The sequence below is a fragment of the Oxyura jamaicensis genome, chromosome 3 (assembly GCF_011077185.1).
Source record: "Oxyura jamaicensis isolate SHBP4307 breed ruddy duck chromosome 3, BPBGC_Ojam_1.0, whole genome shotgun sequence".
Taxonomy (NCBI): Eukaryota; Metazoa; Chordata; class Aves; order Anseriformes; family Anatidae; genus Oxyura; species Oxyura jamaicensis.
In genome coordinates, this window is record NC_048895.1 from 1,344,855 (window position 1) to 1,362,716 (window position 17,862).

Genomic DNA, 17,862 nt, shown 5'->3' on the forward strand with positions numbered 1-17,862 from the left:
TGGCACAAAAAATGATGAAATCCAAGCCTCTGTCTCTGTCCTTAGTGGTCTATGTTACATGACAAAGGCTTCTTTGAATACCGAACAGCAAAAACGATACATGAGGCAATACCAAATCTACAATGATTTATTGTAGAAATAAAAGACTAGCTTTGTCAGCAAAGTGCATGATTGGATAACAAAGATGAAAAGTAAAGCATTAAGCAATTGTAAAAGCTCAGGTTGGTTAGCTATTTTACCCAAAACCACCCTAACAGCCAAATCCACACCATGCCCCAGCCTCCCATTCCTATGTCAAGACATCTCCTTTGCGAGGCAGCCCATCAGGTCCAGGCACCAAAGGACTACCACTGCTGGGCTCTCCAACCATGGATTTATTGTGCATTGAGGCTGGGAGACTTTTTCACAGAATTTCTAGGTTGGAAGAGACCTCAAGATCATCGAGTCCAACCTCTAACCTAACACTAACAGTCCCCACTAAACCATATCCCTAAGCTCTAAATCTAAACGTCTTTTGAAGACTTCCAGGGATGGTGACTCAACCACTTCCCTGGGCAGCCTGTTCCAATGCCTCACAACCCTTTCAGTAAAGAAGCTCTTCCTAACATCTAACCTAAAACTCCCCTGGCGCAACTTTAGCCCATTCCCCCTCATCCTGTCACCAGGCACGTGGGAGAACAGGCCAACCCCCACCTCTCTACAGCCTCCTTTAAGGTATCTGTAGAGAGCGATAAGGTCGCCCCTGAGCCTCCTCTTCTCCAGGCTGAATAAACCCAGCTCCTTCAGCCGCTCCTCGTAGGACTTGTTCTCCAGGCCCCTCACCAGCTTCGTTGCCCTTCTTTGGACCCGCTCAAGCACCTTGATGTCCTTCTTGTAGCGAGGGGCCCAAAACTGAACACAGTACTCGAGGTGCGGCCTCACCAGAGCCGAGTACAGGGGGACGATCACCTCCCTAGCCCTGCTGGTCACACTATTTCTGATACAAGCCAGGATGCCGTTGGCCTTCTTGGCCACCTGAGCACACTGCTGGCTCATATTCAGCCGACTGTCCACTATCACTCCCAGGTCCTTCTCCGCCTGGCAGCTCTCCAACCACTCATCTCCCAGCCTGTAGCTCTGCTTGGGGTTATTACGCCCCAGGTGCAGGACCCGGCACTTGGCCTTGTTAAACTTCATGCAGTTGACCTCAGCCCATCGGTGCAGCCTATCCAGATCCTCCTGCAGAGCCTTCCTACCCTCGAGCAGATCAACACACGCACCTAACTTGGTGTCATCTGCAAACTTACTGAGGGTGCACTCAATGCCCTCGTCCAGATCATTGATGAAGATGTTAAAGAGGACCGGCCCCAGCACCGAGCCCTGGGGGACGCCACTAGTGACTGGCCTCCAACTGGATTTGACTCCATTTACCACAACTCTCTGGGCCCGGCTATCCAGCCAGTTTCTAACCCAACGAAGCGTGCGCCAGTCCAAGCCAAGAGCAGCCAGTTTCTTGAGGAGAATGCTGTGGGAGACGGTGTCAAAAGCCTTGCTGAAGTCAAGGTAGACCACATCCACAGCCTTTCCCTCGTCCACCCAGCGCGACACTTTGTCATAGAAGGAGATCAGGTTCGTCAAGCAGGACCTGCCTTCCATAAACCCATGCTGACTGGGCCTGATCGCCTGCTTGCCCTTCAAGTGCCGCATGATGACTCCCAAGAGAATCTGCTCCATGAGCTTCCCTGGTACTGAGGTCAAACTGACAGGCCTGTAGTTCCCCGGGTCAGCCCTCCGGCCCTTCTTGTAGATGGGCGTCACATTCGCTAGCCGCCAGTCAGCTGGGACCTCCCCCGATAGCCAGGACTGCTGATAAATGATGGATAGTGGCTTGGCCAGCTCCTCTGCCAGTTCTCTCAGTACCCTTGGGTGGATCCCATCCGGCCCCATCGACTTGTGCACATCCAAGTGCCGTAGCAGGTCACCAACCAGTTCTTCGTGGATGGTGAGGGCCACATCCTGCTCCCCATCCCCTTCCACCAGCTCAGGGTACTGGGTATCCAGAGAACAACCGGTATTGCCGCTAAAGACTGAGGCAAAGAAGGCATTGAGCACCTCCGCCTTTTCCTCATCTCTTGTAACTAAGTTTCCCCCTGCATCCAGTAAAGGATGGAGATTCTCCTTTGTCCTCCTTTTTGTGTTGACGTATTTATAAAAGCGTTTTTTGTTATCATTAACGGCAGTAGCCAGATTGAGCTCCAGATGAGCTTTGGCCTTCCTAATTTTGTCCCTGCACAGCCTCGCTACATCCTTATAGTCCTCCCTAGTGGCCTGCCCACTTTTCCAAAGATTATAAACCCTCTTTTTTCTCCTAAGCTCAAGCCACAGTTCTCTGTTCAGCCAGGCTGGTCTTCTTCCCCGCTGGCTCATCTTTGGGCACATGGGAACAGACCGCTCCTGCGCCATTAGGATTTGCCTCTTGAAGAGCGCCCAGCCTTCCTGGACCCCTCTGCCCTTCAGAACCACCTCCCAAGGGACTCTACCAACCAGTGTCCTGAGCAGCCCAAAGTCAGCTCTCCGAAAGTCCAGTACAGTGGTTTTACTGGTTCCCTTCCTGGCCTCGCCAAGAATAGAGAACTCCACCATTTCATGGTCACTCTGCCCAAGACAGCTCCCGACAATCACATCCTCCACCAGTCCTTCTCTGTTTGTGAAGAGAAGGTCTAGCGGGGCGCCACCCCTGGTAGGCTCACTAATCAGCTGCGTCAGGAAGCTATCTTCCACTTTCTCCAGAAACCTCCTAGACGGCTTTCTCTGGGCTGTGTTGTGCTTCCAGGATATGTCAGGGAAGTTGAAGTCCCCCACGAGTACAAGCGCTGAAGATTTCGCAACTTCTGTCAGCTGCCTGTAGAACTCCTCATCCGTCTCCTCATCCTGGTTCGGCGGTCTATAGCAGACCCCGACCAGGACACTAGCCTTGTTGTCCCTGCCGATCCTAACCCAAAGGGACTCGATCTTGTCATTCCTAGCCTCGAGTTCTACAACATCGAAAGACTCTCTAATATAGAGAGCCACACCGCCACCCCTTCTGTGCTGTCTGTCCCTTCTAAAGAGCCTATAGCCAGGCATCGCAGCACTCCAGTCATGAGACTGGTCCCACCACGTTTCCGTGATGGCAACCAAGTCGTAGCCTGCCCGCTGCACGATGGCTTCCAGCTCCTCCTGTTTGTTACCCATGCTGCGTGCATTGGTGTAGATGCACTTCAGCTGGGCCATTACCTTATTCCCCGGCCTTGCTATTGTTCCCCCTGGCACAGCTCCAACAATCCTTGCTTCACCCCCATCCCCCTTCTTACCTAGGGTCATTACCTTTTGGTCATTGACGAACTTTGTCCCCTGGTTAGTTTTGGCTAACTAGACATGATGCCTTTCAGAACATGCCTTTCAGTTGGAGGCACCCAATTTCAATGGAACATTGCAATCCTGTCCCATAAAGAGGGACTGGATGGCATATGTTATGCTCGTTACTAAGTTTAACTGCTTTCATTCTGGACTGTAAGTAAGTCACTTACCCTTACCCAGCAGAGGGTCTTGCCAGTCTGCTCCAGGCCCAGCTGTAGCACTGCTCCACTCCACACTTCTTCTATGCTCACAGAAACTAAAGAAAAAGATCATGAGCCACGAGAACTTTCCAAGTCATGAGAACATTTTTCCCCCGTCTTTACGTAAAAGGAACCTCTACATAGTGCAATACATAACACAAGTTATGAACAGTCCAGCAGACAGCATAAGACTTTTTCAGGGAGAACAGGGGGACTTAAATCCACAAATATAAAGAACACACTTTTCTTTTTGACCCTCTCCCATATGTTCCCTACCAACTGATACAGTTCCCTACCATCTGATACAGGCAAGAAGAACCAAGATGGGAGGGGGAGGAGGAAAGATGTGCACAAAAACACAAAAGGCAGAAGAGATCATGATTTGATACTGCTAGAAATAATTTATTCCAGCATTAGTTTGTGTTTTAATACATTTGAACCTGGAAGAAACGTGCAATTGAGGATAACTTCCTTCTATGAGCCTCTCCCAGGCAGGCCTTGGAACGTAGGAACCTCTCAGTACCAAAAATGGGGAAAAACAAGCTTTGTTGGGTGTGTAGAAAGCACAAAGCAGAATTTGAGCTCTGCAGGTTTCTGTGCCAATCTGTTTAGATTTATACCTGAGATAGGATGCAGGTTTCATCTCAGCCTGAGAGGCATTTGTTTCCATGCTCATTTAAGAATCAGCAATGTGGAAAATAATGTGAAAGGCAGGCAGCAAATTTGCACTAATGGTACCAATATAATCTGCAATTAGTCAAAGGAAATTACATAAAAGGAAAGTAGGTTTGTGAAAGTGAAACCTGCTGCTTATCTAAGATATTTATTTCAATGAGAACAGTTCAAAGAATGAACTATTTTATGCCCCAGAATACAGGATTCATCCACACAAAAAGAATGAGCATCAACAACAAGCACCTACCAACATCCCCTGTCCCCACCTTATCACTATGGAAATGCTTAAAACTCACTTGTGAGTCAGTAACTGGTGGATTCCTTGTACACAACCCAAACCAGTGTAGAATAGCACTGCTCACTTCTTGCTAAGGCCTGGTAATTGACAATTAGGAAATGAAATTTGAATTTTCTGTAGGGAAAAAAAAAGCCGTATCATTATTGCTATGTCTTTAATTACATCTCCACTCAAAGATACTAATGAAATATAGCGGCCATTAGACTTCAGACAACAGGGATTCATTTTAGAGCTAATTTTTAATTGTCACTTAAACTCACAAATTATTACCTGCAAGACTGAATGAAGAAGCAGAGAATACTTATGTAAGACATCTGCACAGCTGGTAGATTTAGCTGAAAGCAGTCAGTGGCACAGTGTGCAAGGCGAGACAGTCCCTGAAAAGTTTCGTCTGGCTGAAGGGACAAAATAAACCAATCAGGCTTGGAAACAATTTTCTCAAATGGTAAATAAATGAATGGTATTATTCCTTCTCCCTGCAGAGAGGCAGAGGAGTACATTTCCAGGTGAAAAAAGATATCCTATTTGTACAGCTCTACCGATACGACTTACCAGTTTTTATCCGGCATCCAATTCTAAGCCCACATTAATAAAAGAAGCTCCTTTGAAGGTTGGTCTCCTGAAGGCTGGTGCTCATTCTCTCTGGATTTGAGCAGGTCTTGTACAGGCTCATCTAGTCTGCCATCCATCTGCCTATGCTCACAAATATTTTAATGTTAACCTTACAACATTAACATCAACAACTGGATTCCCTAAATCTGTGTTGGTTCTGCTCTCAACCATGTTATGGTAAATGGGGCTGCGTCAGGCTGGCGGGCGGTCACTAGTGGGGTCCCTCAAGGCTCCATTTTAGGGCCGGTACTTTTCAATATTTTTATAAACGATCTGGATGTAGGAATAGAAGGTATTTTGAGCAAGTTTGCTGATGACACCAAACTTGGAGGAGTCGTGGACTTGAATGAGGGTGGAAAGGCCTTGCAGAGGGATCTGGATAGGTTGGAGAGCTGGGCGATCACCAACCGTATGAAGTTCAATAAGAGCAAGTGCCGGGTCCTGCACCTGGGACGGGGAAACCCTGGCTGCACGTACAGACTGGGCGATGAGACGCTGGAGAGCAGCCTAGAAGAGAGGGATCTGGGAGTCGTGGTAGACAGCAAGTTGAATATGAGCCAGCAGTGTGCCCTGGCAGCCAGGAGGGCCAACCGTGTCCTGGGGTGCATCAAGAACGGCATCGCTAGTAGGTCAAGGGAGGTGATTGTCCCGCTCTACTCTGCGCTGGTGCGGCCTCACCTCGAGTACTGTGTGCAGTTCTGGGCACCACAGTATAAAAAGGACATGAAACTGCTGGAGAGTGTCCAGAGGAGGGCTACGAAGATGGTGAAAGGCCTGGAGGGGAAGACGTACGAAGAACAGCTGAGGTCACTGGGCCTGTTCAGCCTGGAGAAGAGGAGGCTGAGAGGAGACCTCATCACAGTCTACAACTTCCTCGTAAGGGGGTGTCGAGAGGCAGGAGACCTTTTCTCCATTAACACCAGTGACAGGACCCGCGGGAACGGGGTTAAGCTGAGGCAGGGGAAATTTAGGCTTGACATCAGGAGGGGGTTCTTCACAGAGAGGGTGGTTGCACACTGGAACAGGCTCCCCAGGGAAGTTGTCACTGCACCGAGCCTGTCTGAATTTAAGAAGAGATTGGACTGTGCACTTAGTCACATGGTCTGAACTTTTGGGTAGACCTGTGCGGTGTCAAGAGTTGGACTTGATGATCCTTAAGGGTCCCTTCCAACTCAGGATATTCTATGATTCTATGATTCTATGATTCTATGTTGTTTGTTTTTTCCTACCCACTCACAAAAGGCTTTTGGCTTTCTTGTGTGCTGCTGTTCCTCCACAATCCTTAAAATAAGATTGTCTTAAAGATTTTTTTTTTTTTTAAAAAAAAAGAAATGCTGGGTGAAACAAATGTTAGAATAATGCCAACACAACATGTTGGTAGAATAATTATCCTTGCACCAAAAAAATAGTCAAATAATTTTTTTAAGTTCGTTATTTCCAACTGTGATTTACTTTCTTGGCCAGCTGAAGCAGTTTGGACAGCCCTGTGCTAGAAATATGGCTCGTCTGTTTTCTCAAAGATGCAACTATGGACTGAGTTTCAAAAAGAGCATGGCTGTATTTAGATAAAGGAAGAAAGACTCTTTGGGGAGAAATAGCTACAGGGAGTTGCCTCAAGAATGCCTCCCGACATGTCCGAAATGCTCTTAATTTCCTGTCTTTTCTGCTAAAGCAAGCTAAGATCTGTCTGAAGAAGGCATGACTTCAGGGCAGTTCCCAGAACCTGATGGGGCAGGAAAATGCCAAGTCTGACTAGAAAGGGAAGACAAACAACCATGGGGCTTTCCAGCCCCTCGGGGCTGGACATGAGAGCCTCTGGGCTACTGTAAGAATTTCCAGTCATTGGCAGGTACAAAACAGTGGAAAAACAATTAAAATAAATAAATAAATAGCAGAAAAAGCAGAGCAGATGACGGTGCTCAACATCTTGTGCAATCTCTGTTGACTCCCCATCTGCTGACATCCTGAAGTGAACTGCACAACTTTCAGGCACTGAAAAGGCACTACAAACACTAAGAAAATCTACTATTTTTCCCTAGCTAAAGTGCACAAGAGGTACAATTGCTCTGTTTGTGAACATAAGGTCTCAGACGCTGAAAGTGGTTCTGCACTTAAAAGAGCCCAGAAGATCTCACCAGCCAGGAAACAACAACTCACGTAACGGGAGCACATCAGTTTTGTCACTGTGCTCAGGTGCTTTCAGCCCCTTCCTGTGCTGCTCAAGCAGGAGTGAAGCTTCCAGTTGCCCATCAGCAGTGGCACCAGCTCTTGTATTTTCAGTTGTAACTCTAATGACACTTTTTCTCCCCCCCCACCCAGGAAAGCTGAAAACAGTGCAGTAGGGTATCTATTACAGAACTTCCTCACTGGCAGTGATGGTTCTCATCCCTACCTTTTCTGTGACTTTGTAGCAAGCGGCCAAAAGCCCAGTGGTTACCTCGTGACAATGTGGGAATAAAAAGGTTGTTTTTGCAGAGTTACATTGTTTAAAGGTAAGGACTGTGGTATTGAGATATGCTTGCAGTGATAAGAAAATTTAGGAAAATGCAGCCAATCAGACTCCTTAGAGCAGTTAGGTGAAAATCACGGTGTCAAGTCAAGTCATATAAGTGAAGAAACATTACCACTTCAAGCAGTAAAAAAATCAAAAGAAAATTGAAATTTAACAGGCCTGCAACCGAAGACCATGCATTGTCTGTGAAGCATCGGATAGGCTGTGAACCTGGATTACCAGTGGGGAAACAGGGGAGGGGCCCGGTCCTCGAGAAATAAAGTATATAAACTGCACTATGTGACTAGTAGACTATGTGACTAGTAGATACGCTCCTGCTTGTGGGACGCCCGCCATTGCAGTCGAGAATAAAGTTACTACTTCACTGAGATCCTTGCCTGAGCCTAAGTTATTGGCTACAGAGTGTTTCTCGCAACAGCACTGCTCGCAGCAGACTCGAAGCCTTAAAACAAGCGACTTCCACACCTCGTTTTCCCCTCAGCAACGGGCTCTCACCAGCAGGAGGATTTCTCACCGTGGGAGGGGAAAATACCGCAGTCAGGGCACAGGGAGAACAGACAGCCGCCCCCACGGCCCGACCCACCCCGCTGCCGGCACTACAAAAGCATGGCTCCAGAGGCTGGTAGCAGGGAAGGGCACTGGGAGCATGAGGTAGCTGTCAGCTGTCTTTCATCCTTAGAAGCTGGAAGGCATTGGTTCGCTTACCGGCACGGCGGCGGAGGCACAAGGTAGGGCTGCAGGGTGCTCTGGTGGGGCTGGTGCTGGCTGAGGGCTGAGGGCTGAGGACAGGCTGGAAGGTCTGTGGCTTCCCTCTCCTTCCTTCCTCTCAGTTAATGGTGAGAATCTGGCGGACAGCAAAAAGGATTAGGATAAAGCTAAATCGCTCACCTAACGGTGTGCACCTGCATTTTGCTGTAACAAATACAAGATATGGAAGTGCACGAAGCAGTGTCAGGAAGCTACCAGGAGAGACTCGGGGCAGGAAAGGAGGTGAGGGGTGATACTGCCACACAAGGGGAAGTCTTCAGGGATGAGTGGGTACGCAGGCAGTGACCTCTCCTGGTGCAGAGTGCCACATACAAATCTCTGGAATTCATCTTCAGAGCAAACAGGTAAGGCTAAATAGATGTTCAGCGCTCAATTCCTGGCGGAGAGCAAAGCACCACGTGCTACAGGGGATGTGATCACAGCTACACAGAGCTCCTTGTCACTTGCTCTTGAACACGCAACTTGACTGAATGGGTTTCAGCCTCGCTCAGTTGTTGTGTGCCATGACGAGAAGCATAAAACCCTCAAGCAGCATTTATGAAAGTGCAGTTCAGGTAATGCAATGGGAAGATGTTTTACAAAGGCCGCTTACTACTTATCTAGGGAGGGGGGAAGGGATTTTAAAAAAATAGAAAATGCTCAGAGTCATTACAGTGAACTGAAATGAATAGCATGCTCCTTCAAACCTTTCTCTGACAGTGTCTTTTAGTATTGCCTCTTGAAAATAACAACAAAGCAAGATACTTTTTTCTTTTTTTTGTGTAGATAACAAGGCATTCATAGATAAAACTAATGAAAGAATTTCTGTACTTTTTAGTAAGTTATTTATTTCTTATTTAAAGCATACTCAGTTATGCAAGGTAGAACATATTATAACGATGGATTTTAAATTTATTTTCTCTAGGATGGGGATCCTTATCAGAAGTCTTCATTTCTACTTCACTTGTTTCTTATTCAGCAGAGCAAATGGCTTCCTAACTTGGAGAACACCTACTGAGTCTGCCTTCCCATTTTATAACTACTCATACTTAAACCTGTCTTCTGTATCAGAAGCACAAGCTCCCAGAATGGCAAGAGCTCTCAACTTCTCACACAACATAATTGAAAAAATAACCAAGAGAGACTTTGAAGGTTTTGATGCACTGGAAATTTTAGACCTTTCCTACAATCAGATTAAGGACATTGAACCCGGCACATTTGAGACTCTGCTCAGCCTTGTTTCGGTGAATTTATCTTTTAATGATAAGAAACTTCTTGTATCTGGTCTTGCACCTCACCTGAAACTCTTAGCAACTAGCAGAGCCTCTGAAAAGTCAACAGAGGCTGCTCTGGAACCTCCTGCATCAGCTGAAGAGCTGCCACATTCAGGAAGTCCACCTGACCTGCAAAAGGTTAATCTGAGGCTCAGACGAAGTACAAGGCATCTTCGAAGAGCAGAGGAGAATACAATGGTCTCTCCAACGGCCACATTGAGGCCTAACCGCTGCGGACTACCAATAAACGGGACACTTGATCTGTCAAAGAGCAAACTGTCCGAGGAAGAGCTGATGGAAAAACTAGATCCAGACCTCTGCCAAGCTCAGCTGGACGGTGTTTTGGAGCTTGACATTAGTCACAATGACCTGGAAATGGATCTTCTATCATTATTCATCCTGTTTTTGCCAATGAGAAATGTACAGTCTATTGATGCCAGTTACAACAACATAACAATTGACAATACAGATGTGGAAGCAATCTGTCGCTTCCCGTTCAGCAACCTTTCTTTTGTAAATATTAGCAACAATCCCCTAAACAACTTGGAAACGATATGCCTCCCTCCAGCCATCACAGTAATTGATTTGTCCTTCACAAATATAAGTGTAATACCTCAAAATTTTGCTAAAAAGCTATTTAACTTAGAAAATATGTATGCTCAAGGAAATCACTTCATATACACTGTACGTCCAAAACCCAGCAATACAGCCCCAAAGTTTGCCCCTGGAACTGTACATATTAGTGCAATTTCATTCGTCAGAAACCAAGCTGGTACACCCATTGAAAGCCTTCCAGAAAAAGTAAAACACCTGAAGATCTCCAACTGCTCCATTGTAGAACTTCCAGAATGGTTTGCCAACAGAATGCAAGAATTACTCTTTTTAGATCTCAGCAGCAATCGGATTTCCATGCTTCCTGACTTACCTATCTCCCTGCAGCACCTCGACATAAGTAACAGTGATATTAAAATAATACCCCCTAGTTTTAAATCTCTCTCCAACTTAACAGTATTTAATATTCAAAATAATAAGGTTACAGATATGCGCCCTGAATACTTCCCGTTGACTTTAACAAAATGTGATATTAGTAAAAATAAGTTGAATGTATTGTCATTAACCAAAACCATAGGGAAACTTGAATTCCTTAATGTCTCTAGAAACCTAATAACCAGACTGGAACCCACCAGCCAACTTCGTTTGCTCACTAATCTGGATGGTAGTCACAATCTAATTTCAGAACTCCCTGATCACTTTGGGAAATCTCTTCCAATGCTGAAATATTTTAATTTATCAGGGAATAAGATCTCTTTCCTACAGCGTGGCTCTCTCCCAGTTTCTCTGATGGAGTTGGACATTAGCGACAATGCCATTACAACCATAGTGGAGGACACTTTCAGACAGTTAACAAGTTTGAGCATTTTGACTGTTCAAGGTAAACATTTTTTTTGTAACTGCGACTTATACTGGTTTGTAAATGTCTACATCCATACCCCACACTTGCAGATAAATGGCAAAGAAAATCTCAGGTGCAGCTTTCCACCAGACAGACGAGGCTCGTTGGTGGAGGGCAGTAATCTCACACTTCTGCGCTGCTCCCTGGGCATTCAGATGGCCATCACAGCTTGCGTTGCCGTTCTGGTTGTTCTGGTGTCGACAGGCTTATGTTGGCATTTTGATGGGCTGTGGTACGTGAGAATGGGCTGGTACTGGTGTATGGCAAAGAGGAAGCAGTACAAGAAGAGGCCAGAAAACAAGCCCTTTGACGCCTTCATTTCATACAGTGAACATGATGCAAATTGGATGAAAGAGAATCTCCTGGAAAGACTGGAAACTGACGGATTCAAAATATGCTATCACGAGAGAGATTTCAAACCAGGACATCCTGTCCTTGGCAACATTTTTTACTGCATAGAGAACAGCCATAAAGTCCTTTTTATTCTCTCTCCCAGTTTTGTAAACAGCTGCTGGTGTCAGTATGAGCTGTATTTTACTGAACACTGGGTTCTGAATGAAAATCAGGATTCCCTCATTATGATCGTGCTGGAAGACCTCCCACCCAACAGCGTGCCACAGAAGTTCAGCAAACTCAGAAAACTACTGAAAAGAAAAACCTACTTAAAATGGAGCCCTGAAGAACACAAACAGAAACTTTTCTGGCATCAGCTAGCAGCTGTCCTAAAAACAACAAATGAACCATTTCTTGTGAGAGCAGAAAACGGATCCACTCAAGACATGTATGAGATGGAATGAGATACAAGAACTTGTAAAGATTGTGCCTGGAAAGCCTGCAGTCAAATAAAAGTGTTTCTGTGATTACATTCTGCAAAGCCTGCTGTGTTGTAGCTGGGGTATGTCTCTGATCAATCCCATGGGAGGTTACTAACAGTTTTGTAGGGAGCACATTATTCAGCCTGAAAAAATAATCCATTATCCAAAGCACTGATGAAGAGCCTTTCACTTCTGCTTGTTTGATTTTCTTCAGCTATTTCTAGCATTTCTTAAAATGTTGTGGATGTCACCTGAAAGGAAGAACAGCTTAAGTAACGCTACATATCCTAAATATCTTTTGGAGATTATTGCAGAAATAATGAAAAGTGGTGACATTCAAAGACAAGGACGTAGTTCAGATTCTGTTCTAGTACAGCTTCAGATATAGAGCACACTACGTCTACGTACAAGAAAGACACGAACTACAGTAGTAGACAGGTAAAACTTCCCATCTGTGGTTTAGCAAGAAAAGATTAAAGACTTAATGTAGCCATCCAAGAGATGCAAATCCACAGTGCCGTACCATTTGCTTACATGGTGGAAGAGGACAGACACAAATCCTTTATAATTGCAGATTAACATATACAACCAGATGATCAAGAAAGAGCTAGCTGAGTGTGTCAGTCTCTACTGTTAAATAACTGATGTGTGCTTTATTTAAATGTTGTTATCGCAAACCTCTGAACAATAAGCAAAAAATATCTGTACAATACTTAGATTTAAGAAAGTTTCACTTGACACAACCAGCCTAATCCATTTCAAATGGAATCAGTGCTGTCTCTGCATAGTCACCAACTGCTACTTAACTTTTATTTGGAAAAAAAAAAAAAAAATCAGCTGATCTAACTCCTACATTGAAGTGAAATCAACAAACCACGACAGTAAATAAGTATCAGATGAGAATAAATCATTCACTGTACCACAACCTGGATTCATTCATAAGATGAGCAAATCCAAATAACTTATCTTTACTTGGTCTAGTACCACATGTGTGACAGTGGCCAACACCAGTGACTTCAGAAGATGCTGAAAAATGCACTGAAAATGTATATTAGAAAACTTATTCCACCACGATGGCTTCACCCTAACCCCACAAATCAAGAATGCTTTAATTCCTGGAGTAAACATTTCATATCCATTCTAAACAGTGTTGGCATTAACTATCAGGTTCCTGGATAGTCGTACTACGCACATGAAGTTCCTGTTAAACCTTCCTCCTTTTTTCTTATCAGTTCTGCAGCAAGGAGGTCCATAGCATACATACAGGCAGCAAGAAAAGTGCAGCGCATTATCAGTCTTAGAATTTTCTACTTTCATATTCCTGAGATACTTTCTTGCTTGTGTATGGCTCGCCCTAACTACAGACCTACTTTTTCTAAACTGTTCAGTGTTCAGATACTTACGTTACTTACTCTCTTACACATCTCCTCTCTTTTCAGTCTCTCTTTCCATACACATCTTTTTCCAGCACTCTGTTGCTTCCAATTAATTGCCTTTTTATGTTTTAACTTCACACTTCGCAGTCATGTTTTATGCTATACTGGCTCTGTGCTCAGCAGAAGATGGTACTAATACTACAAAGGGAATAAAGGGAAAAAAGAAAAGATACACCACAGAAGAGTCTAAAGCAAGTAATTTTTATCATCTAAATGATTACTTGGGTTTAGATTATACTTCAAAGAAGTCATGGCTACCTATTTTCAAAATCAAATCACTCCTTTTTACTACATTCATTAATCTCTCCCAGAAGTTACTAAAGAGAATTGAAAAATTAATCGGATATCGTTCCTACCACAGATTGAAGTTGTTACACTTTCCTATCTGACACTATAAACTTATTACCACGTTGGTTGTTTAAAAGGCACAACTGACAAGAGGGGCTAAACAGAAGAACAATATTATGAACTGTTTTTGAGGAGCTTCATTTCTTTTGTCCTAATTTCACATCACATAAAAGCAGTAAAACCTCCTATCCTAAAGCTGTACCTTCTTCCCTTAATTCCCACATGAGTACTCAACACAAATTACTTTTGTGAGTAAGGTAAGGAGGATTTTTCTGTCTTGTGATGAAGTTCATGTGATCCAAAACAAATGCACAGTACGGAATTGGGCACACATGCTGCAAACTCAAAAACTGCTTAATATGTCAAAACCAGTCCTAACGCACATCTTTAACTCCCACAAGGTATGTACAAGAGCCCACCTCGCAACCACTCCTGAGGCCCTGCTCTATACTCTTTCCAATCTGAAATTGTGATTTCTGTTAAGGAAACAAATTCCACATATTTTTTCCCCCAGATTAGGAGGCTCTGTACTGAAGACAAATGCAAAGACAAAAGGAAAACAAAACAAAACAAACAAACAAATAATAATTAAAAAAAAAAAAAAAGACAGATCTTTTAGTTATCTTTTGTAATTACTTTAGCAAGAACCATGTTATTAGTTTATAGAGAAAAATATCTGGGCAGAGAGAAAAGACTTATTGAAATAATTTCAATTTTACATTTGTATTAGAAAGTTGTTCAGAACATTTTATTGCAATAAAGCTGTCTTGAATTATTCAAAATTAATTAAAATTCAGAGTGTTAAAGAACAGTGTTCATAATGTAATAGTCTTCCAGGAAAATCTTGAAAATTGTTTAGTCAACAAATAGCCTAAACCAACAACTTACACACGGCAATGATGCAAATGTTGTTTCTAAAGTAACAAGTCATCTTTCCATCACTATCATTTTGTTAAAGATGTGGCATTTTCCTATCACGAGGCACCAAAAGTCTGTGGCACAATTATTCTGGAGATACTAAGGCTTTGCTGAAGTCAATAGAAGCTGAAAGGTGATTACTTGCTTTGAAAAGATCTGGCCACTTAAAGCAGGAATTGTCAAGAATTTAAATGCCTCCAGATCATTCAGTTTCATATGGAATTTCCACAACACATTAAACAACACAAGTGGTTGAATTTATAAAAAATATTTAACTTCTGTTATTTGCTCACTGTCAACCACTAGATAAAGTGTATGAGTAGACACGTCAGTAGTCTTTAAATCAAATTGATGGTAGTCTTTCCAAGAACATCTCAAAAACTTGTAGTTGTCTTGTTACTTGGTCATAATGTTTCAAAAAATGTTGTTAACAGCTGTCAGTTTTACCTGTTACCAGTATCACAGCTGCATCTCTCCATTTCCTGCTTAAGTAGGAAATTCCTTCCTACTTCCTTAAGTAGTCAGACGAAAACACAACCAGCAACACTACTCTTCGTGTAAGTTTATGAATTAGAATACTCCAAAGGTAAGTGCATTATTAAAAGGTGTCAGTATTATAATATTGCAATGCTTGTATTTATCCTCAATAAAACACGTAATTGGTATTGGACAGTTATTTCTAGAAAGTGAAAAATACTTCTCCAAATATATTATTTTGGGATACATAATGGCACCAATCCTTAAAATAAATGTACAGCAGAAATTAACATATATATACACACACTTCAGAGGTTCATTATGGTACCATGACACTTCTCAAAATTCACTCCCCAGTGGCAGCATACTGCTGTTTGTAAAATGCCTCGTCCTGCTTTGGAAAGCTGAAAGGCTGAAATCCTAAACTTCAGCTGAAATTCATGGAAATTTCGTTATTACTGACACTTGCTACAACTAAATACCACCAATTCTTCCAACTTTCTGCAAACGCAAGTTTAAAGCTAAGTATTAAAATACCAAGTATCCTCCCAATTCTTCCTGTTTGAAAATATGGCAAGTATGCAATTTAACAGATAATACTTCTGGCACAGCCTCCAATTGTACTCTGAGATATTTTGTCTCATAACGTAGCAAATCACATAGTTATAGCATTAACATCTTTTTAACGTGTCCATTGGTAAACTTTAGTAATAAACATCCTCGTTTAATGATTCCAAATACAAATCTAAAATACTGCCCTCTCTGACTTGCCACAGAAATTCAAGAAAACAGCATAGAAGTAATACCCTAGCATTCACTTTGAATGCAAATAGTTGGATATTAACACTAGTGTTGTTGTTGCCTTTTTTTTTTTTTTTTTTTTTTAAATTGGCAGCAGTAGAGCAACACAGTATCACTGTGTTTAGAATAATCATTACCAAAAGCAAAGATGGGGACCCACTAAACCAGCTAGATCAGAATCAGAACTGCTTTCTCAAGGTTACACTGAGGGTACCGGTATCTGCTTGGTCGAAGCACTGTCATAGTCTCGCACCAAATCATTGGTGGTGTGATAATGCATGGCAACATAGGATTTGGTAAATCCAAAAGTTGAGTTCACTGGCTGTAAGCTATTTGGGGTGCTCACTTCCTGGGAAGGGCTGCTGTTATAGATACTGTAATAGGGCTCAATTCGGGTGTTCATGGGGGTTGAGCTGCTCTGTGCATAGTGCTGATGCCCAAAAGATGCCTTGGGACTCAGCACGCTTTCCTTGGAATGACTAGGACCACAGGCTTGATCCACAAGCTTTTTCTGAGGTTTTGGAGACAACATGTACGCTGAATTGGTCTCATGGTGGGATGACTTATTCCTATTGACTTCCAGGCTGCCTTTGCCCATGGCTTGAAGCCTTGTCTTCTGCTTGCAGCAGAAAAAGACAAGGGCTAGGTACTGCAGGCACCAGAGGACTCGTCTCCGAAGTCCAGCGCTGTTGCGGGAATATATAAAAGGATTTAATCCAGATTTGAAAAAAATTAGGGTAAATCCACACAGCTCAAACTGGTAGAGCACAAAGCCCCCGCTGCTGGACAGCATGTCCTGCACCAAAGAGATGCCCAGGGGCAGGCAGCACACCAAGACAGAAAGCACAATGACGACGCACGTCACCACTGCTCTAGAGTCTTTGGCTGCAGACAGGTTGATTGCTGACACAAGCTGGAGTCGGCTGGTGGCAGGGACTGGAGGCAGGCCAAGGTGCTTGGTGTAGCCATGCGTCTGGATGTGTTGTGGCTTGCTGGAGCTCTGGTTCCTGTACAAGGCAGGCAAGGCGCTCTGCACGCCCTCCTCAGCCCCGGCGGCAGGGGGCCCCACGAAGGGCTGGGGTCTGGAGGTGTCCATGGCCACCACAGGCGGGCACTTCCTCACCTGGGCGTTCCTCCGCAGGGCCTGGGCAATCATGACGTAGGAGACAGACACCACGGCCACGCAGCAGATGAAGTCAGTGACATAGAGGTAGAGGATGATCTTCCCCTCCCCGCTGGCGAAGCTGGACATGGGCAGGCAGAGACGGGAGCCGCGGGTTTTCAAGGTGGCCAGGGTGGCCAGGGTGAAGCTGGTGGCCCACAGGAGCAGAGTGAGGAGCAGGGTGCAGGGGAAGGAGGCGGCGCGGTGTGGCTGCTTCCCCAGGACCATGCGCAGCCGGTGCAGGGCAATGACCGCCACCGTCTTGAGCGACATGATGATGAAGCCAGAGCTGGTGAGGTGGAAGGCGAAGCAGAAGGTGCCCGGGGCGCCTCGGGCCGAGTCGAAGAAGAGGACGAAGGCAAACATGGGGGCGGCCACCCCGCAGATGAAGAGGTCGCAGAAGGAGAGGTTGAGGATCATGAAGTCGAAGTTGGTCCTGAATTTCCTGAGGGCCGGGTCGAAGAAGGACAAGAAGACGATGAGGTTGCCGTAGGATCCCAGGCAGAAGACGAGGGCCAGCAGCGAGGCGCAGGCCGCCAGGGTGGCCGTGTGGGTGCCCTCCCGCAGCCCCCCGGCGGCGCTGCCGTTCCCGCCCAGCGGCAGCAGCGCGGCGCCGGGGGGCTCCTCCTCGCCCCCCGCCGGCAGCCGCCCCGACGCGTTCATCTCCGCCCGCCGCCTCACCGCGGCCGAGGCGGGCCCATGGCGGGGGCCGCCCGCCGCCGCCGCTCCCTCAGGGCTGCCCGCGGCCAGGCGCCG

The 17,862-nt window shown here is 45.0% G+C and overlaps 2 protein-coding genes and 1 long non-coding RNA gene across 3 annotated transcripts; 1 reads left to right on the top strand and 2 right to left on the bottom strand.

Annotated features, from left to right (window-relative positions):
- Positions 1 to 3,376: 3,376 nt before the first annotated feature.
- LOC118165209 lies at positions 3,377 to 8,511 on the bottom strand. Its single transcript, XR_004749912.1, has 3 exons — positions 8,381 to 8,511; positions 4,550 to 4,665; positions 3,377 to 3,619 (listed from the first exon to the last, which is right to left on the bottom strand). It is a non-coding gene; the product is annotated as an uncharacterized LOC118165209 (long non-coding RNA).
- Positions 8,098 to 12,012, top strand: LOC118165202 (toll-like receptor 2). Its single transcript, XM_035323143.1, has 2 exons — positions 8,098 to 8,403; positions 9,348 to 12,012. Exons 1-2 carry the CDS (start codon positions 8,282 to 8,284, stop codon positions 11,944 to 11,946), a joined length of 2,721 nt encoding a protein of 906 aa, XP_035179034.1. The 5' UTR covers positions 8,098 to 8,281; the 3' UTR covers positions 11,947 to 12,012.
- Positions 12,013 to 14,361: 2,349 nt separating this feature from the next.
- GPR75 (G protein-coupled receptor 75) lies at positions 14,362 to 17,856 on the bottom strand. Its single transcript, XM_035323158.1, has one exon. The coding sequence runs from the start codon at positions 17,767 to 17,769 to the stop codon at positions 16,144 to 16,146; it is 1,626 nt and encodes a 541-aa protein (XP_035179049.1). The 5' UTR covers positions 17,770 to 17,856; the 3' UTR covers positions 14,362 to 16,143.
- Positions 17,857 to 17,862: the final 6 nt, after the last annotated feature.

What these genes read in the sequence shown, in the direction of transcription:
- GPR75 (XM_035323158.1), bottom strand. Translation starts at nt 17,769, where the DNA reads ATGAACGCGTCGGGGCGGCTGCCGGCGGGGGGCGAGGAGGAGCCCCCC.
- LOC118165202 (XM_035323143.1), top strand. Translation starts at nt 8,282, where the DNA reads ATGGCTCCAGAGGCTGGTAGCAGGGAAGGGCACTGGGAGCATGAGGTA. An exon ending in CACGGCGGCGGAGGCACAAG is followed by an intron (nt 8,404 to 9,347) that starts GTAGGGCTGCAG and finishes TATTTTCTCTAG; the next exon opens with GATGGGGATCCTTATCAGAA.